At 42.3% G+C, this 27,081-nt stretch overlaps 1 protein-coding gene across 1 annotated transcript; it reads left to right on the forward strand.

Moving 5' to 3' along the window:
• The first annotated feature begins 5,748 nt into the window (after positions 1 to 5,748).
• On the forward strand, positions 5,749 to 20,112 carry LOC124152751. Its single transcript, XM_046525792.2, has 4 exons — positions 5,749 to 5,883; positions 15,244 to 15,346; positions 17,247 to 17,373; positions 19,908 to 20,112. Exons 1-4 carry the CDS (start codon positions 5,854 to 5,856, stop codon positions 20,017 to 20,019), a joined length of 372 nt encoding a protein of 123 aa, XP_046381748.1. The 5' UTR covers positions 5,749 to 5,853; the 3' UTR covers positions 20,020 to 20,112.
• The last annotated feature ends 6,969 nt before the right edge of the window (positions 20,113 to 27,081 follow it).

A 27,081-nucleotide genomic window follows, 5' to 3' on the forward strand; every position in this document is an offset into this window, starting at 1 on the left:
GCTGGGGGCACGGGGGGCACAGTCGTCTAAGGTGCCACGTTTCGCTGTGCAGAGTTGCGTCCCTTGGGCACGCCAGAAAACTTTGATTGTGGGTTCGAATCCCGATTCGCCCCGATTATGTTTCTAGGTTTGTCAGCACTTTACCCGTGCTCGTGAGTTTCACCGAAGTGGTAAACGTCTGAGACCTGCATCACTTCGGGCTTCCCTCCCACATTAAGCGCCGCGATATAACTGGATTACTGTAAAAAGCGGCGTTAAACCCAACTCACTCACTCACTCACTCAAAATAGGCTTCACACAAGTTGCACATGTGGGGAATCAAATCAGGGTCGAATTGCACAAAGGGATGTCATCGTTACGACTATCGTAAGTCTATGTTTAACTGATTTCCCCCTGATCCCCTACTGGGACGTCGTGCGACGTGATGCATATATCTCAATTAGGTTTTTTTCGTTAGCGTAGGTCATCGGCGCATGGTAACATTTCTATCACAATGGGCGTGATATACTCAAATCGTATTTTTCTGACAATAATGTACAATGAAGTGACATCGCTTGATAGATATAGATAGCTCGACGTTTAATTAATTGATAATCAGTAGTAGACATAATGATATTGATTTTTTGTTTGGTGCATATATTAACTCGCGCGTCATTGGAGAGACTATCTTAGCTTATCGGGGGCACGCTTGGCCCAGTCGTCTAAGGCGCCGCGATTCGTTGTGTTTTGGGGCACGCCAGAATCTATGATTGTGGGTTCGAATCCATGTTCACCCCGATAATGTTTCTAGGTTTGTCAGCACCATACCCGTGCTCGTGGGTTTCACCGAAGTGGTAAACGTCTGAGACCTGCATCACTTCGGGCTTTCCTCCCACATTAAGCTGACACGATGTGATATAACTGTAATACTGTTAAAAGCGGCCTTAAACTGAACACACTCACTCTTGGTTTGTCTGTCATGGGTGAGACTCTCTGACTCTCTTGGATGACAGACATAGAATAAACTAAGGATCTATTCACAAAGGACGAACAATTTAACATTTAAATGAAAATACATTATTACCATCATGAAAACGCTACCTTTTGAAACGCAGAATGTATTCAAGGGTGATATTTCGTCAGGTCGTGTTTCCGCGATGGCACCAGCATAACAGTTTTGCCAAAGGGAGAGCATATCGGAGTTCTTGTGAATTTTCACTCCTTGAAACGTTCCTGGTATCATCGATATCACTCTTTGACAGTGATTCATAAACACATGCTCATGATATACTCGGAATGGAACTATCGTCTCTGCTTATAGCAGAGATTTCTTTTGAGTGTATGTTCATGTTTACATTTGGAAATGCCCAGAAACCTGCTCAGTATAACGAATACTTTATCGTGTAGTGTATATTTCACATGCGTAAAAACATACTGGCAAGTTGAGTCTCTATATACAGTAGCAGTATTGGTAGTGATAGTTGTAGCATATGACAATTTGACACTAATTTATTTGAGTTTATCACTAGATGCTCCCCTTCCCCCAAAATCACTCACATAAACAAAACAAAAAACAACAAAACAACACACACACACACACACACACACACACACACACACACACACACACACACACACACACACACACACACACACACACACACACACACACACACACAATATAACACACACACAATATAACACACACAAAATAACACAAAAACACACACACACACACAAAACACACACCTCTCATACAAGTTTTTTAAGAAATAAGTTTGTTAATTATATCAAGTTGGTTAACGTAACAAACATTATTATATTTTTCTACTTTAGACACCGGTTACCCTATCTTACACGAAAAACGTTAGGGAAAACACACACACACACAAACGCGCGCAAAAAGGATACCACGCGTGGGCTTCGTGCGAATTATTTTGGACAAAAGGTCGACGTGTTGTAAATTCCGTTAAAGTATGGGAGTGGCGATCGCCAATAAAAACTTTATGCAAGTGGGCAAGTTTTTTCAATCGCGCACAAGCGACCCGTTGTTTCACCCCATCCATTAACCTTTTCAACGCAGCAGTGTAAAATGTAAATTTCACGTTGACCACAACACCGTACCTGACCACCAGGTCCACTTAGTCGCCTCGACAAGCAGGAGAGTGCTGGGGATACTGTCACCTGGTCCCAATAGCGAGGTTGAGAGTGAGGTGCAGGTTGTATTTGAGCATACATGTGAAAGTAGACACAATGTATGGATAACAACTTCTTTAATACTGTAAAGGCGACGTTTCGGTATAGATCCTTATACCATTGTCAGGCAAGACTGCACCATGACATGTGCTGACAACGGTATAAGGATCCATACCGAAACGTCTACTTTGTCATCCGTCAACTTATCTACAATGCCTTTCAAACAATTCAGAGTTTATATGGGCGTGCCTGTATGTGTGTATGTATGCATGTGCGTGTGTGTGCCTGAATGAACGTATGTGTGTGTGTGTGTGTGTGTGTGTGTGTGTGTGTGTGTGTGTGTGTCAGCGCGCGTGCCTGTCAGTGTATGTGGATGTGTGTGCTAGCGTTTGTGTATCTGTTTTAGCGTGTGTGGGTGCGAATGTATGTATGTGTGTGCCTTCATGTGTGTGTGTGTGTCAGCGCACGTGCCCTCAGTGTATGTGTGTGCTAGCGTTTGTGTATCTGTTTTAGCGTGTATGCGTGCGTGTGTATGTATATGTATGCCTTCATGTGTGTGTGTGTGTGTGTGTGTGTGTGTGTGTGTGTGTGTGTGTGTGTGTGTGTGTGTGTGTGTGTGTGTGTGTGTGCGCGTGTGTGTGTGTGCGTGTGTGTATGTATGTGCATGTGTGTGTATGTGCATGTGCTGTATATTTGTGCCAGGTCAGACCATACACCATGACACTGAAAGCTCAATGAAACAGCGCTAGTGTATGTTTGGCGAACGTTAAACCAGAAGAACACATTAAGTCACGTTCTCATGTCTACTTGATAGTTCCTCCATCGTCATGTCCCCCCTTCTTGTCACACGTCGCCTGTGCCTTCTGTTGGTTGACGTGACGTATACTTGTGTTTCACGGTGTATTTAGGCTCTTTCTATGACGTTATCATATTTGCCATCATATTGCACCTGCAGACCTCAGGTGTGTACGTTCCTCTTCCCTGTACAACAATAAGGAGAATTAAGTTACAGTTCAAAGAATGAAATATTTAAATTTAAAAAGTTTTCTCGGCTGTAAAGAAGGTTGCACAGGGAAGCAATACCACATTCATGATGTAAAGGACGACATTTAACAAACATTTACCATCACTGACGGAGAGTCTTTGTAGACAGGGATAATTGAATTCTGTTCCACTGCTGTTTTCATGATAAAAGTTTCAAATATAAATATAACTGTTCCTCAAATGGGTCTTCAGTAATGCTAAATCCTCGTCATCAGTCTCATTTCATCGTGTACTCCACTCCCCCACACGGTTCACATGCACTTAGTCACCTTTAAAAAAAATATTAATAATTTTCTGATGAGTTTACGCTTAATCAACCCTCTTGGTGCCACGGGACCGTATATGGTCCCTCACTTTTCACACCTTCTTAGTGCCACGGACCATATATGGTCCTGTGAAAATGTCTCTTTTCAACTGTAAATAAAGATGTCAAACACTAAGTGCGCACAAAATTATAACCATCATCACCCTAATCATTTCAGCTTTAATTTCGTGTGCTCATATTTATACAGTGCTACGGATTGCGAAATATGGCGAGATTAGTAAAGTGGTTACCGCCCTTCTCGACCTCTTTCTGCCATATTGAACTGCTGCGAGTGACGGCGTGTTTTTTGGTATTATGCACCCATGTCACATACACGTAACTATTATAATATCAAACAGCCAATTTGTCTTCAGGATCCCATGCTTGTCGTAAGAGGCGACTAACGGGATCGAGAGGTCAGGTTCGCTGACTTGGTTGATGCATGTCATCGTATCCCAATTGCGTGGATCGATGCTCATGATATCAGTCACATTATTGTCTTGTCCAGACTCGATTATTTACAGACCGTCGTCATATAGCTGGAATATAAATGAGTGCGGCGTTAAACAACAAACAAACCTGTGCAAGTTGTTGTATTAGATAAAGCCTACTCTTCGCTTCTTGAGCTTTCAAATTCAAGTATTAAATATGTCCAATTCCATCTAGTTTCAAGCTTTTTATAAATTAGGTTTAAAACATCAATAACACATCATAGCATTAGTATAAATAAGCGGTCTGTGTGTGTGCACAACGAAGCAATGGTTTTATGACATATGGCGCCCGAGTTTTTTTGAATGGATTTGCTGGCCAGGAAAACATTTCAACGATTTTGATTGAATCTACGTGTAGTTCCCTTTGGGTGGCTGTACGTTAGTATAATCTTGTTAATTATAAAGAAATAATAATGATGTCCGATTTTGAGCGATGTCAATTTGAGTATTGTTAGTGCTGTTTAGCGATCTTTCACATTTTGTCCTTTGAATTTTTATGTCAATTACCCCGAAGATGTCTTATCACTTACGAAAGGGCATTGACACTGAAACCTTCATGGACGTAAACGGGATTTCTTCAAGGTATACATTCCAAACTGCCATTCGTTTTGAAAAATAATCTTTGAAACGGACTGCGTATGATCTAATCACTTCTGTCAATGTTGTTTTGACGTCAAAAACACTGACAATTTCTTCGGGATTTTTTATCGGTAAATATAAATCACGGAAACTTCTCAATGAATGTGTAATTCGACAAAAATGTCATATGTCTGTCACCGTTAGGATATGTACTTTCCAACGATATGAACTATGGGACATTTAGATTTCAAACAAGGGCGCTTACTGAACTTTACTTGCCATAGTCACATGCTTTCACATCACGATATTAATGTAGCAATGTGGGAAACTTACAATGCCAGTACTTTTATCGATGGCTAGGCTCTGAATAGATCTTTCGGATATTTTGACTTTAGATTCTGTTGGAAACACAATTAACTCGACCCGTGAAGATCCGGGGTAGAATAGGTCTTCAGCAACCCTGCTTGCCGTAAAAGGCGACTATGCTTGTCGTAAGAGGCGACTAACGGGATCGGGAGGTCAGGCTCGCTGACTTGGTTGATGCATGTCATCGACCCCAATTAAGCGGATCGATGATCATGATATCAATAACTGGATTGTCTGGTCCAGACTCGATTATTTACAGACCGCCGTCATATAGCTGGAATATTGCTGAGTGCGGCGTAAAACAACAAACCAACCAACCAACCAACAATCAACTTGAGTTGCATGTTATACAATTTGGTTACACTGGGTGAAGAAATAAGAACGTTGTAACACTTTTGATGCAATGCATACGTTTTTGAAACCGCGACGTCATCACAGTGCGGCACTGAGCGGAACGCAACTGAAGTCAATCTGATGGCCAGGCGCCAAGAGGGTTAAGGAACATTTTTCTGGGTCAAATAAAACATATTTGCTCATTGAAGACGTGCACCTTCAGCTTAGAGCTATGGCACAAATATTAATAGCAATAAAAAAACATGCGTTAACCTTTTTCCATGCACAAAATGTGTATCAGTACATCAATTAATTCAATCAATGTGTGTATTCCAGTCTTTAATAATACTAATTTGTTATAATTGGGTATCATAGCGCGGCAAAAGTTCAAAGGTGTCACATGGATTATTGTTCCTGTGAACGAATAGGGACTCGCTATGTTTGGTTTTGAAACAGGCCATGGTGGCCAATTACACAGTCTTGACTCATGCGTAATCACGTGGTCCTATGGAGTGTGTATATATACATAGTTAAAGTCAGATAGTCTAATATTGTTGGCAGATGTTCTTGTCGAGGAAACAACACACAAAGGTAGGTTACAGCTCTTTTCATCACTATTTTACTTCATCGTCTCACGCAGTGTCAACTACTTTTAACACATCGTTTTTTAAAATACTTTTGTAAGTCAGACTTTCTTGTAGTTTTAATGTAGATTAATGATTGTGAACGTATTGTTTGGGTATTTTATAGTACCATTTCTTTTAATTGTAATGTCTCTATCACAAGAGGGTACACGGGTGGCCCAGTCGTCTAAGGCGCCGCGAATCGCTGTGCAGAGTTGCGTCCCTTCGGCACGCCAGAAACCTTTGATTGTGGGTTCGAATCCCGGTTCGCCCCGATTACGTTTCTATGTTTGTCAGCACCATACCCGTGCTCATGGGTTACACCGAAGTGGTAAACGTCTTAGACCTGCATCACTTCGAGCTTTCCTCCCACATTAAGCTGACACGCCGTGATATAACTGGAATACTGTTAAAAGCCGCGTAAAACCCAACTCACTCACTCACTAACTATCACAAGAATCTACGTTCCGATTTCAGATTTGAGATCTAAATACAATTTTAGAATACACTACAAATGGTTAAGTGTGGCGTATAATAACGGTTTGGGTTGTTTGAATCTTTTGTCTTATCAGACTCCGTTGTCTCGAGGTAGTGCGTCCGCCCGGAGAGCGGAAGGTCCGGGGTTCGATCCCCGACCGCGTCATACCAAAAGACGTTAAAAGATGGTACTTGTTGTTACCCTGTTTGGCGCGGCATGGTATCTCAGTGAGCTAGCACTATAAATCGGCATCAGTCCGGACTAGTACAAGCAGCCACACAAACACACACACGTACATGCACGTCGCTATATAAGTGCAATAATCTTGGACGCGACGTTAAACCCCATTTCACCTCACCTACCTTATTGCAGGAATACTACGTCAGACAACACTTACTTTTTATGCAAATTGTATGAGTGGGGGGTTCTACCGGTAGGGCAGGGCATTCTTACTGTTTCTGCGAACACCTGGTGTCATCACTGACTTTCGATTCATATAAGTTTCTCGACTATATATTTTGCCCTTTGCGCCCAATTGAGGCTATTTCGGCGTTTAATCAAGACTTGCTATTCTTTTGCGTTTTGTATTTACTTGAGGGAATACAATAATCGCCAACTTAATTTGAAACCAACATAAAACAAACGCATGATCTGTCTTGCATGAAACAAACACCCATGGCCATGTTTTTGATGAAATTGCGTGAACCAAATTTGAAGTATTCCTTTTCTTTATTTCCAAATTCTTTATACGCATGGAACAGTGGTTACCAATAGACCGGCAGCCCAGAACACTTTGGTCAAACGACCCTTTAGGTATACACGGGTTAAATTGGGCTGGAATATATATCGATTGTACCACATTAAGGTAAGTTTAAATGAACAGGTTCTTATCAGAGTACAGAATGGGCCACACCAGACAATCACCCTCTGCATAAGGCTTAAACATTGGAGGTATCACATTGGACCAACAGAAAATGAACTATTACACTCTACTTATTACAAAATACCCATTGCCAGACAAATCCTCTTCTGCATAAGGCCCGCCAGACACACCCTCACCCCACCCCACAAAGTTGACCCTCTGTAATCCCAGTGTGCATAATGAAACATAGGAGGCAGAAGAGCATTGGACATCAGCTCTGAGGGTCAACAAATGGTCAATTTATGTTTTGTTCTTAAAGATGGAAGGATTTTATTGAGAATAAAATCACGTATTTATAAAATTAGGTCTCTGAATACCAGTATTGATATCATAGATTAGACCTATCGTTGAAATGTATTGAAAATGGCATGAATTTGATTCCTGTAAATATATATCTGATCAGCTATGAAGTCCTCAAAGCCTGCTATAGCCTGATAGCTTGGCTATGGATTCCTGCAAGCCCAAACATGCTCAGATAGGCACATGATGCTATGTGCCATGATTTTTATATACTGTACAACAAAAAATCCTGTGACATTGAATAAGATTTAATGCAAAGTTATGTTTTTTCCCAAATCTGAAACAATTTCGGTTTGCAACAGATAAAAGACTCCTGTAAGTGTTCAAATGATTTAATTTGTCATATTGACTTCAGAAAATGCGTGATTTCATTAAAAAAAACCATGAACATGCCAAAATGTCAATTTACAAAATCAATAGCGTGTATATCCACCTCTGGTTGCGATGCAAGCAACACATCTTCGTCTCATGGAATGGACCAGGCGTCGCACAAAGTCCTGTGGGTTATCTGTCCATATCTGCTGGAGCATATCTCGAAGTTCCTGGAGTGTCTGTGGAACACGTAGTTGACGTCGAAGGCGCCGATCCATCTCATCCCACTTGTGCTCGATTGGTGATAGATCAGGGGAGCGAGCCGGCAAGGGGATGACATTCACGTTGTTTTGTTGAAGAGAATCCTGAACAAGTCGATCAATATGAGGCCAGGCGTTGTCATGTTGAAAGGTAATGCCTGGGCCATGACGACGCAAAAACGGTAGAACAACACGGCCGATGACAATTATTGACGTAACTTTCACCTCGACGTTTGTACACTCGAATCCGTCCATCGCGGTGGCTGAGGTGAAAACGAGACTCGTCAGTGAATAGAACTTGTCCCCACTGTACGACCGTCCAGCGTAGACGCTGTCTGCACCACTGTAGACGTGCTTGACGGTGTTTTTTTGTCAAAATGGGACGTCTGGCGGGTCTTCTGGCGACAATCCCTGCACATCTGAGGCGGCGACGCACGGTTTGTGAAGATATTCGTCGAAGGCCAGGGATGTTTCTTGCAGTCACTGTTGCTGGCTGGAATCGAGGTGTGTTGTTCGAATCCAGTTGTCTTGTCGATTATTGGTTACGCCTGGCCTGCCATTCCGAGGATGGTCTCTGACTGCATTCGTCTGTTGCCAACGTTGGCATAAACACCAAATAGTGTTTCTGTGGACGTTAAATTTTCTTGCAACATCACGTTGACTCGATCCTGCTTCAAGCATACCAATGGCTCGCAGACGCTCATTTTCGGACAAGCGTGGCATTTCATAATGTTGAATAATTGCGTAGTTTTGTTGTTTTTCTGAGAGGTTGTTGTCAGCACGATGCTAAACAATGCATAAGGAATCCCATTAACGTTTTTATACTCATTCTTGGGTAGTGAAATGCATGGGGCTTGCATAAAAGTAAACTTTTACATGGAATGCATTTTTTCTGTAGCAGTTGCGTTTTTGTGACTTGATTCCCTGCATGTACTACAATAATGAAAACCAAACTTTACTTCTTTGAAAAATACACTAAAATATTGGTGTCACAGGAACTTTTGTTGTTGAGTGTTGCAGAATGGTTAATGACAGCCCCTAATACCACTTGGAAATGTTTTAGGACGATAATCTGGAAAATCTGGGTAATAATTGTGTTTAATAACCTATGATCTCCATTTATTTAGAAATTTTTATCATCTAAAAAGCTGAATTCGGGCCAAATATATCTCAATATTTATCAATTTTACATAGACGTCTTTTCTTCGTTGACGAGATACTATTGAGTCTTGAAAATCAAGTCTAATCCAATGCAAACACAATTATCACATAGAGATTTCCAAATGGTACGTATTAGGGACTATCATTAACCATTCTTACAGCAGGCTTTGAGGACTACCTAAGCATGTTTGGGTTTTGTAGGAATCCATAGCCAAGCTATCATAGCTGATCAGATATATATTAACACGTATCAGATTCATGCCATTTTCATTACATTTCAACGATAGGCCTAATCTATGATATCAATACTAGTATTCAGAGACCTAATTTTATAAATACGTGATTTTAATCTCAATAAAATCCTTCCATCTTTAAGAACAAAACATAAATTGACCATTTGTTGACCCTCAGAGCTGATGTCCAATGCTCTTCTGCCTCCTATGTTTCATTATGCACACTGGGATTACAGAGGGTCAACTTTGTGGGGTGGGGTGAGGGTGTGTCTGGCGGGCCTTATGCAGAAGAGGATTTGTCTGGCAATGGGTATTTTGTAATAAGTAGAGTGTAATAGTTCATTTTCTGTTGGTTCCATGTGATACCTCCAATGTTTAAGCCTTATACAGAGGACAATTTGTCTGGTGTGGCCCATTCTGTACTCTGTGATAAGAACCTGCTCATTGAAACTTACCTTAATGTGGTACAATCGATATAAATTCCAGCCCAATTTAACCCGTGTATACCCGAAGGGACAACTTTATGTAGGAGTCTGGCGGGCCTTATGCAGAAGATGATTTGCCTGGCAATGGGTATTGTGCAATAAGTAGAGTGCAATTGTTCATTTTATGTTGGTTTTATGTGGTACCTCCAATGTTTAACCTAGCCCAAATTTTGGGACCCTCTCTGGGGGGTATGGCGGACCTTATGCAGAGGACAATTTGTCAGGAAGGGGCCGTTTTGTACACAGTAACATGTACCTGTTCATCTAAACTTATCTGGTACTTTGAATGTATACTCTAGTCAAATTTTACCAGAGTGTCCACTGAGTGCTTTGTGGGGGGTGTCTGGCAGGCCTTATGCAGAGGAAGATTTGTCTGGTGTGGCCCATTCAGTACTCTGTGAGATGAACCAGTTCATTTACACTTACTTTCATGTGGTACCTCCAATGTTTGATCCAGCCCTTGAATGGTCCCTTCTTTTTTTTTGGGGGGGGGGGGGGGGGGCACACGCAGCAAGGGCTCCCCGGCAGACATCCATATATGAATATGTTGGGTTACACAGTAAATGTTCCTGTGTTCGGATATTGGTACCTTGTTCGGTTGACCAAAGTGCTCTGGGCTGCTGCTCTACAAATTTAACTCACGGAACTTAAAAACTATCAGTGAGTGAGTGAGTGAGTTGGGTTTAACGCGGCTTTTAACAGTATTCCAGTTATATCACGGCGTGTCAGCTTAATGTGGCTGGAAAGCTCGAAGTGATGCAGGTCTAAGACGTTTACCACTTCGGTGTAACCCATGAGCACGGGTATGGTGCTGACTAACCTAGAAACATAATCGGGGCGAACCGGGATTGGAACCCACAATCATAGGTTTCTGGCGTGCCCAAGGGACGCAACTCTGCACAGCGAATTGCGGCGCCTTAAACGACTGGGACACCCGTGCCCCCTAATGCCTATCAAGTTTTGCCAGAAGGAAGTAATGTATTGAGCCTTTCTAACATAATACATGCTTCACATGTGGCTATGTTTTCCATTTGGGACTTACCATCACTTGCAGTTATACAATGATGCATTACTGTGTCAATACATCCGGGGCTTGACCTTTGCACGTGCTAACCATCAGTGAATATGAGCTGGACGCTATGCGATGAATTTGAAAAGAGCAATAGCAGAAAAATGAAATTTTAATCTTAACACTCAAATTAAGGTTTTAAGGATATTAAAACTTCACTGCGTTTATTGGTTCGTGTAATTTAAAATATCTCTCTTAGGTATACAGGAAACACGTCTTGAATAATGGTATCAAGGCTTGGGAGCTGTTTCCCTGTCTGGTTGATAGAGTGGTTCGTAAGCCGGGGTTTAGTTTCGTTCGCTCATCTCATCACGCGTCACTTTGATAGTCCCTTGGCGCACATAGACGTTGGGATACTGGCTTTATGGAACCAGTGTCTTAATTTGTTGCATTTCCCAAACGATTGAAGGATAAATACATAAAAAACAGGAACTTCGTACACTCACAGTGGGGCACAAACATGAAAACTATTTTTATTATCCTAACATTAAACGCTGTCGTGAAAAAAGGTCTGATGCGGTATGGGGTTTTGGGGTAGCCTAGTGGTTAAAGCGTTCGCTCGTCACGACGAAGAGTGAGTGAGTGAGTTGGGTTTAACGCCACTTTTAACAGTATTCCAGTTATATCGCGGCGTGTCAGCTTAATGTGGGAGGAAAGTCCGAAGTGATGCAGGTCTCAGACGTTTTCCACTTCGGTGAAACCCACGAGCACGGGTATGGTGCTGACAAACCTAGAAACATAATCGGGGTGAACCGGGATTCGAACCCACAATCATAGGTTTCTGGCGTGTCCAGGGGACGCAACTCTGCACTGCGTATCGCGGCGCCTTAGACGACTGGGCAACCCGTGCCCCGTCACGACGAAGACCCGGGTTTGGTTGCCCTTTATGTGTACAATATGTGGAGGCCATTTCTGGGATTCAGTCGCCATATGGCAATATTTGTAAAAATGCGGCTCACGCCACGGCTAAACACCATACTCACTCACTCTAATGTGGACTAGCCAGCAGATCCAAAGCGACTATAATGATAGCATAACGCTGTGACATAATGTCTCTTTAGATATCATTAAACATGACGTCAGTGCGTCAACCTTGGAAATTATGTTATATAACAGTCCTGGATATTACCGTTAAATTACACTTAATTGTACGCGTGATGTGAATAAATTTATTCACATGTTTATCTTTAATTATATGGGTTATGACGTGATTTAATGAGGATGGGTGAATTAGGTGGCAGAGTTCCGCTTTGAACATCTGGTCTGAATATTAGAGACCTTAGACAACTGCCACACACCAAACCCCACCCCTTGTCCCCGACCCCGCCCCCTTCCGTACCCCCCTGATTCAACAATCAATAGATGCCTCAGGCAACTGCCAAACACCAACCCCCACCCCTTGTCCCCGACCCCGCCCACTTCCGTACCCCCTCTGGTTCAATCAAATAGATGCCTCAGACAACTGCCACACACCAACCTCACCCCTTGTCCCTGACCCCGCCCCCTTCCGTACCCCCTCTGGTTCAATCAAATAGATGCCTCAGACAACTGCCACACACCAACCCCGACCCCTTGTCCCGGACCCCGCCAACTTCCGTACCCCCTCTGGTTCAATCAAATAGATGCCTCAGACAACTGCCACACACCCACCCCGGCCCCTTGTCCCCGACCCCGCCCACTTCCGTACCCCCTCTGGTTCAATCAAATAGATGCCTCAGACAACTGCCACACACCAACCCCGACCCCTTGTCCCCGCCCCCGCCCCCTTCCGTACCCCCTCTGGTTCAATCAAATAGATGCCTCAGACAACCGCCACACACCAACCCCGACCCCTTGTCCCCGACCCCGCCCACTTCCGTACCCCCTCTGGTTCAATCAAATAGATGCCTCAGACAACTGCCACACACCAACCCCGACCCCTTGTCCCCGACCCCGCCCCCTTCCGTACCCCCCTGGTTCAACAATCAAATAGATGCCTCAGACAACTGCCACACACCAACCCCACCCCTTGTCCCTAACCCCGTCCCCTTCCGTACCCCCTCTGGTTCAATCAAATAGATGCCTCAGACAACTGGCATCCCCACCCCGTGTCACAGCTCTCATATCCCGTCGTGTGATTGCCGCAACAGGTCTACAAGCGGCATAAAACATCATCGTCTCAATCAGTCCTCCTCAAGAATCGGAATATATGGGCACACACTACGTCCTTATGATCAAAGTCTCAACCTTTGTGAACGCTAGTCTGCCACAGCAGTACAACAGTACCACTCGCAGGGTTAATTCATGCCAAGTCCGTTGAAGAGAACATTAGCTATTTCTATAATCTGCTACAATTACCATTTACATAACGCTGACAAGTAAGCCATATATTAGCAGAGCGACCGAGTGGGAAGCTTGGACTGTAAGCGCAATTAACAGTTCTTTAATAACACGACAGACAGTCGTATTCCGCTGCCTTATATAAGTTAGAAGAGACAAACATCTTAAGTTTATTGAAACAAGGGACAAATCCGCATTTATATCAAGGATGCTCTTTCTACAAAGATGTCAAAGAGCCTCATAAACCTAATGCCAAAAGTTGGTTGAGCAGGGTTACAACATTCAAGGCCATTGAAAAGCTTTCAAAGAGTTTTATGCCAGATATATATAAGACATACCTAAGTGACAAGAATATCTGATGTGATGACATATTTTGTTTTCAACCATATATTCCCTTATTTCGTCAGGTCAACAATTGACTTGCCATTGCATGTGTTTGTGACGGATGCGGTGGGCAGGGTACGCTCACCTTTTCAAACATCTGGTATCACAATCTGAGTGATTTATTAAACCATGGTTATTACATGGACGGAATCGTTCACTGGACTATGTGTTAGACAAATATTTGTTTATTTCTGTAGGTAGGACTGTGTCGCTTTTAGTTATATCTTACACGTGAATGAGAAGGGTTTAGATATATCTTGGAGGACATTATGATAGTGTCCAGTCATTATAACACCGTAGGAAATTGAACTCGGGTTTTCAGCGTACCGTAATGACCATTAGGCCTCAATTGTTCCTCATTGAAGACAATGTCCTACAGGTGGTGTCAGGCTCGCGATTTATTTCTAGTGTAAAGGCTCTGTTCACACTAAATGCTGACCCCCAGGAATCTCACGCCTGTATCAGCCGAGTTATGGGTCTCGTGGGAGGGAAGGGGTGGGAGGGTGTGTGGGTGGGGTGGGGAAGGGTGTGTGGGTGTTTACAGTGTGTGTAATCTGAATGATTACGTCTCATTGAAACCCAATGAGGGGTAATATGCCCAGCTCAGATGGCATTATTTACAAGCCTCCGTGACATAGCTGGAACTGTGAGAAATAACATTCACTCACTCTATATTTCTCTTGCAGTCCTTGGAGTGCATGTTTAACACCAGATATTTATATTGTATCACGGTCTTGTGTTACTGTACACACCGAGAAGATTCCGGGGTAGAATTGTTTTGCATCCAATCTTGTCGTAAGAGGCGACTAACGGGATCAAGTTATCAGCCTCGGTGAAATGCAATTTAAATTGCGAAGATCGATGCTCACGATGTCAATCACTAGATTGTCTGATTATTTACAGACCGTCATCATAATGGCTGGAATAATGCCTACAAACAAAGGTTAAAGTAATGTTACGTATCGGAGATGCATACACATTGAACGTCCCCAGAAAGATTAGGAAAAGATTAAATAAGGAACAATTTCTTCCAATATCTGAACCAAGTGGTAACTTCGCCAAAGCTACTCAGTTCCTGAAAATCTAGTTTTTATCACTTTGCTGACCCAAAAAGTTAATCCTGCGCTAGATCTGGGGGATGGCTTTATATTGACAACGTTTATGTTGTTGTTTTTCACTTTTGTATGGAAAGAAATGGTTCAATACACGATAGGTACCTATAGAGTTGAAATCAGGGAAAATGATTCAATGAACCAAGTTTTATTTGATACTGGTAGTAATATATTCATTTGGGATTTTTTATAAGTCCGTCACAATATTCAATGCTATGCATGTATGTTTTACCTATATTAACATTAGATTGGATACAAGGATGAATACCTCTAAAGTGAGGGTTTTGTTTCAGGGCATCACCATGAACCAGTCTCTGACATTAGCCATCCTACTCTGCCTCCCTTGCCTCATCTCGGCTTCTTGCATGGCCGGCCGGGTCAAGACGAGGACAAACCGTAAGAGACGTATTCATCACTCACTGGCATAGACAATAAGAAATACACGTATGTTATACTTCAGGTTACCCTAAGTGACCTTTACCATAATTGTGACCTTTTACCAAATTAAATCAAGATCCAATTCCCTTCCATCGATGTCATTTTTTCGGACGCATTGTAGTCTTACAGTCTGAGTTATGACTTATTCATTATCAAGTTTTTTTCATTTGAAGAGGAGATGGGACTCTTGCAATTTCCCCTTAAATATTATTTTCGATAAATATATATATCCTGCACACGTGAGGAGTTGTGAAGTCGCATATGATCCAGATGGTCGTTCGCTCGTCACGCCGAGGACAAAGGTTTGATTTCTTATAAAGGTGGGCGGCGGGGTATCCTAGTGGTTAAAGCGGGCGTTTTTCTCACCGAAGACTCAGGTTCGACTCCCCACATAAGTACAATGTGTAAAGCCATTTGGTGGTGTCCCCCGCCGTGATATTGCTGGAATATTGCTTACGGCGGCGTAAAACGATGTTCACTCACTCTTACAACGGCACGACGTGTGAGTGAGTGAGTTAGGTTTAACGCCGCTTTTAACAGTATTCCAGTTATATCACGGCGTGTCAGCTTGATGTGGGAGGATAGCTCGAAGTGATGCAGGTCTCAGACGTTTACCACTTCGGTGACACCCACGAGGACGGGTATGGTGCTGACAAACCTAGAAACATTATTGGGGTTAACCGGGATTCGAACCCACAATCATAGGTATCTAGCGTGCCCAAGGGACGCAACTCTGCACAGCGAATCGCGGCGCCTTAGACGACTGGGCCACCCGTGACCCCCGGCACAACGTGTGTTCTTCATGTCCCTTCTTGTCAACCGATGCTTGCCGTAAGAGGCGACTATGCTTGACGTAAAAGGCGACTATGCTTGTCGTAAGAGGCGACTAACGGGATCGGGTCTCAGGTTCGCTGACTTGATTGATGCATATCATCGTATCCCAATTGCTTGGATCGCTGCTCATGATGTCAATCACTGGATTGTCTGATCCAGACCCGATTTTCACAGACCGCCGTCATATAGCTGGAATATTTTTAGTGCGGCGTTAAATAACAAACAAATAAGCAAGCAAACAAACAAACAAAATCATATCCCACGGGGCAGTTGGTTGGAATGTTGCATGGTGGCTATGAACACAGACTCAAGCACACACCTCATTTGGGTTATGGCATGTCATATTTATCTGAACGTATAAAATCCCATTTCGCTCGAGTGAAAGAGGCACCACTTTCAGTCTGCTAAAAATCGTGGTGTTTGCTAATACTAAGATCGGTAAGAATAATAAGTGGTAAATTTGGCTTTTCTTGTAACATAATAATGTTAACCTAAATATTGAAACCGGAAAATGTTACCGTCATCAGGTCACTCGATATGGGAAACATGTTATTTGATGGGAGAAGTCGGGGGCACGGGTGGCCCAGTCGTCTAAGGCGTCGCGATTCGCTGTGCAGAGTTGCGTCCCTTGGGCACGTCAGATTGTGGGTTCGAATAACGGTTCGCCCCGATTATATTTCTAGGTTTGTCAGTACCATACCCGTGCTCGTGGGTTTCACCGAAGTGGTAAACGTCTGTGACCTGCATCACTTCGGGCTTTCCTCCCACATTAAGCTGACACGCTGCGATAAAACTGTAATACTGTTAAAAGCGGCGTTAAACCCAACTCACCCACTCACTCAATGATAGGAGAAGTCAAATATCTTTTATTGATTGAAAAGTTACGTTGTTGGATAAACAGCCAAGAGGTTATTGTATAACCTAACTGTTCGCCAGTTGTGGGGGTTAAACATGTCACATGGTTATTCTAATATGTTCGTATGAAAAGTACCAAGGGGACGTAACCGCTTCCTTGTATTTGCAGAACGGACCGGACAACAGGAAAAGTACTGCACGTATGGGTCAAACACGTTCGGCGTGAACGAGTACTACTTTGACGCATCGAGCTGCATGAACTGTACATGTTCATCGTACATGATGTCATGCTGCGGGTACGTATTTGCTGACTTGTTTCATGTCCTACTTTATCATTTGTATTGCAAATTCAGATTGACGAGTCTCGCGCTCAACATATCTCAGTGAGTACGTGAATGTGTGAGTGTGTGTGTGTGTGTGTGTGTGAGAGAGAGTGTTTGTGTGTGTGTGTTTGAGTGTGTGTGTGTGTGTGTGTTTGTGTGTGAGTGTGTGTGTTTGTTTGTGTGAGTGTGTGTGTGTGTGTGTTTGAGTGTGTGTTTGAGTGTGTTCGTGTTTGTGTGTGTGTGTTTGTGAGTGTGTGTGTGTGTTTGAGTGTGTGTGTGTGTGTGTGTGTTTGAGTGTGTGTGTGTGTGAGAGTGTGTTTGTGTGTGAGTGAGTGAGTGAGTGTGAGTGTGTGTGTTTGTGTGTGTGTGTGGGTTTGAGTGTGTGTGTGTGTGTGTTTGTGTGTGTGTTTGTGTGTGTGTGTGTGTGTGATTAAGTGTGTGTTTGTGAGTGAGTGTGTGTGTGTGTTTGAGTGTGTGTGTTTGAGTGTTTGAGTGACTGTATAAATGTGTGAGTGAGTGTTTGAGTGAGTGAGTGTTTGAGTGAGTGAATGTTCGAGTGGCTGAGTAAGTGAGTGGTTTGTTTGAGTCGCACTCAAACACATCTATGTTCCCTAGAAATCAGTGAGTGAGTGTTTGAATGACTGAGTGAATGTGTGAGTGTTTGAGTGTGTGAATGTCTGAGTGAGTGTATAAGTGTTTGAGTGAGTGTTTGAGTGAGTGAGTGTTTGAGTGGGTGAGTAAGTGAGTGGTTGGGTGAGTCGCGCTAAAACACATCTTTGTTCCCTAGAAATCAGTGAGTGAGTGTTTGAGTGTGTTTTAGTGAATGTATGAGCGTTTGAGTAAGTAAATGTGTAAGTGTTTGAGTGAGTGTTTGAGTGTGTGAGTGAGTGTTTGATTGCGTGTCAGATTTTTTTTAAAGTGTCGTGTTTTTTAGTGGGCGAGTGACTGTGTGAGTGTTTGAGTCTGTAATTGAGTGAGAAGTTTTTAAGTGAGTGAGAGATTATTTGAGTGTAGTGAATGAGTGAGTATGGTTTTACGCCGCCTTTAGCACAATTCCAGCAGTATCACGACGGGTGACACCAGTTATTTGAGTGTGTGAGTGAGTGTTTGTGTTTGAGTGTGTGAGTGTGTGTTTTAGTGTTTGAGTGTGTGAGTGAGTGTTTGAGTGTGTAAGTGAGTGTTTGATTGCATGTAAGATTGAGTGCCTGCGTGAGTTGTTTGAGTTGAGTTGAGTGCGTGTCTGAGTGAGTAGTTTTTGAATGAGTGAGTTAGTGATTATTTGAGTGCATGAATGTGTGTTTGTGTTTGAGTGTGTGAGTGAGAGCTTGGAGTGTATGAGTGAGTGTTTGCGTGTGTGTCTTAGTGAGTAAGTGAGGGAATGATTGAGTGTGTAAATGAGTGTTTGAGTGATTATTGATTGATTGAATGACCGCGTGTGAAAGTAAGTGTTTGAGTGGGTGTTTTAGTGTGTGGATGAGTGTTTGAGTCAGTGTGCAAGTGAGTGTTTAAGTGTGTGTCTGAGTGATTCGGAAGTGTTTGAGTGTTTGGATTGTATGAGTGAGTGTGTAGTGAGCGACTGTCACGACATGAATTTGTCACGCAGTGAAATAAAAGCAAAAAAACACTCATTTGTAATCCGAACTGGCACAGGTCTTCAGTGGTTGATAATGTAAGCATCACTTACTGCATCGGGCAGGGTGTTCGCTTAACGAAGGTTTCATCCCAAAAATTCTCTTGTGTGAGACCGCCTCTGTGGTCCAGTGGTAGAGCCTCCGCCCGGAGAGCGGAAGGTATGGGGTTCCATTCCCGGCCGCGTCATAAGACGTTAAAAGATGGTACTTGTTGTTACTCTGTCTGGCGCCCGGCATTAAGGGCTAAAACAAGGACTGGTCGGCTCGGAGTCAGTATACTGTGTCTAAGTGGGGCATTCATGTTAAACTGCGGCATGGTATGTCAGTGGGCTAGCACTATAAATCGGCAACTGTCCGGACTAGTACATCCACATCCACAACACACACACACATGCATGTACGTCGCTATATAAGTGCAATAATCTTGGACGCGAAGTTAAACCCCATTTCATCTCATCCCCACCTCTCTTCGTTATATTGGGGCGGTCGGGTAGCCTAGTGGTTAATGCGTTCGCTCGTCACGCCGAAGACCCGGGTTCGATTCCCGACATGGGTACAATGTGTGAAGCCCATTTCTGGTGTCCCCCGCCGTGATATTGCTGGATTATTGCTTAAAGCGGCGTAAAATCATACTCACTCACTCTCTTCGTTATAACGGGAGTACGCTGTAGAGGCATCATGGAAATGTACAACATTACATGTATATTTCCGATGTAGCTGGTATTATTAAGGGTGACCTTTCTAAGAAATGGGTGATTGGCGTGACTTTTTTTGCAACAGTGTTAATTAAATAGAAAACGTGGTTCTACCGTCCATTTTACACAGGCTTAGCTTGTATTCCAATATCCAAACAACCTCGGGCTTTATTTGTTTCAGAGTTGGGCAATCAGCTGGAGTTATGCGAGTAGCCCCTCCTTGTAAGGTGAAGAAAGTCGGCCAGTGTGGGGTAAAGATCGTCAGAATAGACAACGAAGACATCCCCTGCTAGAATATAGTGTTGATGGCTTGAGTGACGGCCAATCTTACTCGGCATCTTATACTGGACTACAACAGCTGAAATAAACCATTTGACAACTATCAAGGACGTGTTTATTGTTGTTATTTTCTTTTCAAGTGAGTGAGTGAGGGAGTGAGTCAGTGAGTGAGTTGGGTTTAACTTCGCTTTAAACAGTATTCCAGGTTTTCACAGCGTTTCAGCTTAATGTGGGGGGAAAGCCCGAATAAAAACTTCTTTGTGTTCCGAGATGACATGTACAATAACATTATATATGGTCCCAGATGATAATACCATTACATATAAGTTCCCTGATCATAATAACATGATCTATATGGTCCCAGATGATAATAACAATTAATTTATATATATCTTCCCAGATGATAAGACGATTGTCTTTATGTTCCCAGGTGATAATAACATTATCAAAATGTTCCAAGATGATACATGTTCTGTATGTTCTCAGATGATAATAACATTATCTGTATGTTCCCAGATGATAATAACATGTTCTGTATGGTCCCAGATGACGATAACATGTTCTGTATGTTCCCAGATGTTAATAACATTATCTGTATGTTCCCAAATGATAATTACATTATATTGGTGTTTCCAGATGATAACATGATCTGTATGTTCCCAGATGATAATAACATTATCCATATCTTCCAAGATAATAAGACGATTGTCCATATGTTCCCTGTTGATACTATAAATAATAATAAAATAAAATAATAAAGTCCACGTCAGTCCAACATCTTCTTTATATCAGTTTCAGACATAGTACTTTCACTGTCTCAGCTATTCTGTGTGACTGACAATGACATATGAATGACGTCATACTTATGATGAGGTCATAAATTACAATTGTCATAATGTTTTTACACACTCCAGCGACGACACCAAGTAATTGAACAATTTTAGGGAGACATTTTAATTAAAATATACATCATTTGTAAAGTAGCAGTGCAACATTTTCGATTGAAATGACAAATGTATTAATACATTCTAGAGTTCAATTTGGGTTTCATCAACTGGATAAACATTTGTTCTTTTTCCAGTCTCTGCTGCTTGTTACTGGTATACAATTTATAAAACGGAAAAATACTAAATTTCTCGTTTCCGCAATCATCAATGTGTTTGCTGACACTTAAGCACGGAACGTTAGGGTCTCTAATCTGCTGTTTGTGTACAGTGATTCGATCTTTTAATTCCATGCTGGTTTCACCGATGTAGTTTTCGCCGCATCCCGAACATCGCATAACATACACCACATTTTTGCTGCGGCAGTTCATGTCGGCTTTCACAATGAAACCCTTGTCATTTGCAAAAAGGGAAGTAGTACCTTCACTTATGATGTTACACGTGCCGCATCTTGGTGTGTTACATCTACTTGCACATGATACACTCTGTACAAGAATATTTGGATGGACAAAGAATTTGCTTGAGATTTTTTGGATGCCTGGTACTTTTTATAATTTTTGATTTATTCAGTCCTTGTTTCATTTTATCACTTTGCTGTAGAATTGGGAGGTTGTCACTTATGACTGGCATGACATCACATTTATTAGGATGTTCCCAGATGATAATACAATTGCCTATAAGTTTCCAGACGATGATGGCATTATATATTTCTATCCGAAGCTACATGCCACAGACGCCATCACCATTTAATGTCGACAATTAATTATAAATCGCTACACCACAGCAGGATAGTTAACCTCTGGCACTTTGACATTCCGTAAAAGCCAACGGGGCATTAAATATAGAGTTGTAGTTTGCATACAGCTACGTCACATTGATGCCAACAAACTCTGCTCAAGTGGATTATATTATTATCTTTATTACTGTTATAGTAAACAAATAATTGTCATTCATCTTGAGAGTATTTAAGAATTAACTTTCTCTTTGTGTGACTTCATTGGAGTATTGACCTTCATGGAGAGAGAACCAAACTGTGTGATTGTTGAGATTACGGCTCTTGTTTGGCCCTCACTCTATTAACTCAAATTAACTCACACAAAATGAATGTCAATCCTTATTTTTCTATCACTATTTTTAAGCTAGACGTATATAGATTTAAACACAATAATAATTAAAATGTGTGACTTCGAATTCACACTGACTGTACAACCAGCTGTATCGCGGAATGAAGAAGTTCCTCAACGGGAGAGGTTTCATTAGCAGATGTATGCTCAAATTGCTCTACAATAGCACCTATTGTAGTTTGATTACAACAAATAGATTCAAATAGCTTAATCATTAGTACTAGTCCCGACAGATGCTGAATTATAGTGCTAGCCCACTGGGATACCATGCCGCAGTTCATAAATACATCCCAAGACACAGTCTACTGCCTCCGAGCCGACCAGTTCTTGTTGTGGTCACTTATGCCGAGCGCCAGACAGGGTAACAACAAATACCGTCTTTAAACGTCTTTTGGTATAACGCGGCCGGGGATCGAACCACTCTATCACTAGACCAAGGAGGCGGTCTCTTCTGTAAGAGGGAATTCCCAGGGGTTTCCGCAGGAATGTGGAAGTAGTTCGTCAGTGTTTACGTTATTTCCAGGGATTTCCGCAGGAATGTGGAAGTTGTCCGTCAGTGTTTACGTTATTTCCAGGGATTTCCGCAGGAATGTAGAAGTAGTTCGTCAGTGTTTACGTTATTTCCAGGGATTTCCGCAGGAATGTGGAAGTAGTTCGTCAGTGTTTACGTTATTTCCAGGGATTTCCGCAGGAATGTAGAAGTAGTTCGTCAGTGTTTACGTTATTTCCAGGGATTTCCCACAGGAATGTGGAAGTTGTCCGTCAGTGTTTACGTTTTTTCAAGAATACAGTCTCGTGAAAAACGTTTGAACGTCGTTCACACACTTCTAAACGTCAGTTTCGCGGCCGCGCGACCGACCTCTCGTCCAAAGGAAAAGCTGTATATCGTATAAACTTCCCATTTGGTCCATTTGGACGCCTCTTACGGCCAGCATAGGATGCTGAGGCAATTGTAACCTGGCATCCCCACGGTTGTTTTCGAAACGTGTTACGAGTTGAAAACGTGCTGGCAACAGTTTACATATAAATCAACTATATAAAACAATTCATGGGGATTTAGGTTAGATATTTATGTTGACAAGACTGGCATCAAGTGGAGACGTGAATTGATTATGCTTGGACGACGTTATATGTCATGTGAAACGACATCCCTCCATGTTCCCCCACGAGTGCGGTCCGACACACCAGCTGACTGTAAATCAAACACGCCAGAGCTTGTGTATTGACACAACCCGTTGTTTATTTCAGAGTAAGTGACGTAAATGATGCGATGATGGATGAACACATTCACTGGACAGTCAACCAGCACGCTAACGAAAGGTCACAGGAGTCTATGCCGTTCCTTCTCATTATCTCCCCTTCCTGGCAAAAGTTGCATGGAGGCGCTCCTTCCACTTAGAGAACCCCCGGAGTTCATGAATATGTATGACGCGGTGTTCCTGCGCAGTACACTCTGGAGGCCTACTGTGACGTGACACTTGTCACATTTACACAGCGGTTGGATATGTTTGTGTATTGTGTTTCACAATATATACATATGATTTGTGTTGTTTAAAGAAATTATAATTCCGTGCGTGAATAGGTGACAGGCCAATTTGGGGGTCACTGCCCTTTTTACAGCATTTCAGTAAATTTACAGCATAACGAGGGACGAAATTACAAAACGACCATGCGCCATGATAACGTAGTGTGATGAGAGACAAAGCATCTTCGTCAGGGTTAGAGAGGTTGTTGGTTGGTTTGTTGTTTAACGCCGCACTCTATGACGGCGGTCTGTAAATAATCGAGTCTGGACCAGACAATCCAGTGATTAATATCATGAGCATCGATCCACTCAATTGGGATCGATGACATGCATCAACCAAGTCAGCGAACCTGACCACCCGATCCCGTTAGTCGCCTTTTAAGACAAGCATAGCCGCCTTTTACGGCACGCATGGGTTGCTGAAGATCTATTCTACCCCGGATCTTCACGGGTCGGGGTGAGATAGGGATTCCAAGACACAGCCACTTGATCCAGGCAGTAAAGGGACGTAACTCAAATTACTCTCCCCCGTCTCTAAAAACACATTTTATTGCCAATTTAGAGTTTCTTTTTCTTTGGTTTTGGTTGTGTGGTAGCATTACCTGTATCAATTTTTGTTGCATAAGATATTTGTTACAGGGCCTTTTAACGGATCTGTTTGACCTATTCTATAGATTGTTGTCACTGTAAACCTTAAATGGTGCTTCAGTGTAATTTGATAATTGACTATTCATTGATCCTTTGTGGTCATTTACTGATTTCGCAATATAAGTCTGTACGTACCGGGGACACGGATAGCCCAGTCGTCTAAGGCGCCGCGATTCGCTGTACAGAGTTGTGTCCCTTTGGCACGCCAGAAACCTATGATTGTGGGTTCGAATCCCGGTTCGCCCCGATTATGTTTCTAGGTTTGTCAGCACCATGCCCGTGCTCGTGGGTTTCACCGAAGTGGTAAACGTCTGAGACCTGCATCACTTCTGGCTTTCCTCCCACATTAAACTGTTAAAAGCGGCGTTAAACCCAACTTACTCACTCACTCACTCACTCACTCACTGTACGTCCCGATTTCTGAGTTAACCTTTGGGTTTCAACTTGGGAATCATCTCGTTTTAATAGCCGTTTTCAAACCGGGTAGATCAAGCGCCAGTGGTGGAGTTGAGGCTAATGTAACTTGTGGTTGTAGACAGCTTAGTAATGTGGTCAATCATGTCTGCTCGCTGTAACATGCAGTCTGGCAAATGTTAAACTGTAACAAAACAAAGGTTCAGTGCAGATACATGTATGGGTATCTCTACCGTCTATTTTCAGAAAAGAACCAATTTTGTAACTTATGTACATGTCACAATTGTTCCAGCAACATCTACAGTCATCAATAAATAGTAGATACATATATGATATTGCGAATACAAGCTACGGACTAAATGCAGTATATGCAGAGAGAATATAGTGATCAATACCACAGCCAGCGACGATGGGAGAATATGAAGAGGGAGAGAAGGTGCATTATGAGACGAACAGAACATTACGAGACGAAATAGTATAGTTTAAGGTGATCCCAAAAAACATGCAGGTCTGTACGGTGGACGGTGGAGAGAGCAGATGAACGAGAGAATGAGAGAAAGACGACAGAATATATACGGGTTTGAGAGAGAGAGAGAGAGAGAGAGAGAGAGAGAGAGAGAGAGAGAGAGAGAGAGAGAAAGAAAGATTTCCGTAACACGTCAACCCTCACGATACAAGCTGCAAATGAATTAACTTGGTCTGGTATAAACTTTCTCACGTACTGTTTCCAATTACACATGAGAACCCTGATCTATATTTAACCTTTACACACTGTTACATCGTGGTATATGTAACGACTGTGGTAGATGCTTGGGAATGAAAAACCACACAAGTACAACTTGCCACAATTTAAAATGATTAAATATTCAATATTATAATGTTAATCTCATTTGTACCAACTATCCTTCTAAACGGAGCATTATCTCCGTAAGGTTGATCAACCACATACAACCGCTCCAAATCATCGAGTGGTAAGTATTGCGAGCGGAAACTACATGCGCCTATAATTACGCCATGTCCGGCGAATGTCTAAACCACGAGGGACCCTTCCCTCACATCTCCCGTCGACACTGAGGGAACGCCATCTGTCACTAGACGGGTAATATGTTGATAGGATAATGAGAGGTCACTTGAAACAAGATAGAGTCCATGTTGTGAAAGCTCATCACTCCATTCCAGACGGTGTTGATGCAAAATGTGTCATATGAAATTGGAAACACTTTTTTGTATCATAAATCGACACAACTGGAAATACAACAGCTCACACAACAGATTGAAAAAACGGAACAAGAAGATTGTCAAGCATTGGTCAGAAGCCTTCATACAAACATTCATGCCCCTACTGCTTAACTACAAATACATATATTTATTTTTAAAATGACCAGGAAATTTAGTGGAGTGTTGTTTTATTCAGACGTATACGGGGAATTACAGCTGCTTTCTCATGAGCAAATGTTTTCTATTATTACTTAATGTTGTACAAGTTTATCAGTACGTGTTGATGACAAAGCTTTTAGAATCGCTTTAAACATATGATCCATGTAGCATCAACCAAAGAATATTCTGTTCTGGCTATTTTTGGTTTATGCAATTGATCGGTGGAACGAATTTTATATATGCAAGAATTAAACACTTTCCTCTATCTCCAACAGTAGGGTAGATGAGTTTCTTCAACGTTTTTCTTTATTAATAAGCAGCATTATATCTGCACTTTTACACAGCAGACGTAATTCAAAATTGACATATTGTTTTTATTAGTTTACAAAAATCAGTAATGGTACTATCGTGTCACTGGATTTCTGACCCGTGAAGATTGTGGGGTAAAAAGGTCTTCAGCAACTATGCTTGTCGTAAAAGGCGACTAACGGGATCGTGTGGTCAGGCTCGCTGACTTGGTTGATACATGTCATCGATCCCAATTGCGTGGATCGATGCTCATGATGTCAATCACTGGATTGTCTGGTCCAGACTCGATTATTTACAGACCGCCGTCATTTAGCTAGAATGTTGCTGAGTGCGGCGTTAAACAACAAACCAACCAACCAACCACTGGATTTCTGGTTCATCAATCACTGGATTGTCTGGCTTGTTTACAGGCTGACGTCGTACGGCAGGTGTACTTCTGTGCGGCGTCAGACAATACATATTTACTTTTTTCTGCAATGGAGGATGCGACCGGTAGGGCAGCACATGCTTACCATTTTAGCGAACACCTGGTGTCATCACTGATTTTCAGTTGTCCATTCATATAATTTCCACAGCTACGTTTCCCTTTACGACAAATGGAATCTGTTTCGGCAGAAAATCTAGGCTGGTTATTCTCTCGCATTGACAATTTATATATAGTTCATGTATTTATAGACGAAAGTGATTATACTACATAAGGTGAGATGACGTATTTCACAGGGAACTGCATTTGGT

The sequence above is a fragment of the Haliotis rufescens genome, unplaced genomic scaffold (assembly GCF_023055435.1).
Source record: "Haliotis rufescens isolate VD_foot unplaced genomic scaffold, xgHalRufe1.0.p SCAF_8, whole genome shotgun sequence".
In the NCBI taxonomy this organism is placed as follows: Eukaryota; Metazoa; Mollusca; class Gastropoda; order Lepetellida; family Haliotidae; genus Haliotis; species Haliotis rufescens.

Excerpts from the sequence above, each read along its gene's own strand:
- LOC124152751 (XM_046525792.2), top strand. The coding sequence starts at position 5,854 with ATGTTCTTGTCGAGGAAACAACACACAAAG. Across the intron at positions 5,884-15,243 it reads CGAGGAAACAACACACAAAG|GGCATCACCATGAACCAGTC; the intron begins GTAGGTTACAGC and ends GTTTTGTTTCAG. Across the intron at positions 15,347-17,246 it reads GGTCAAGACGAGGACAAACC|AACGGACCGGACAACAGGAA; the intron begins GTAAGAGACGTA and ends TTGTATTTGCAG.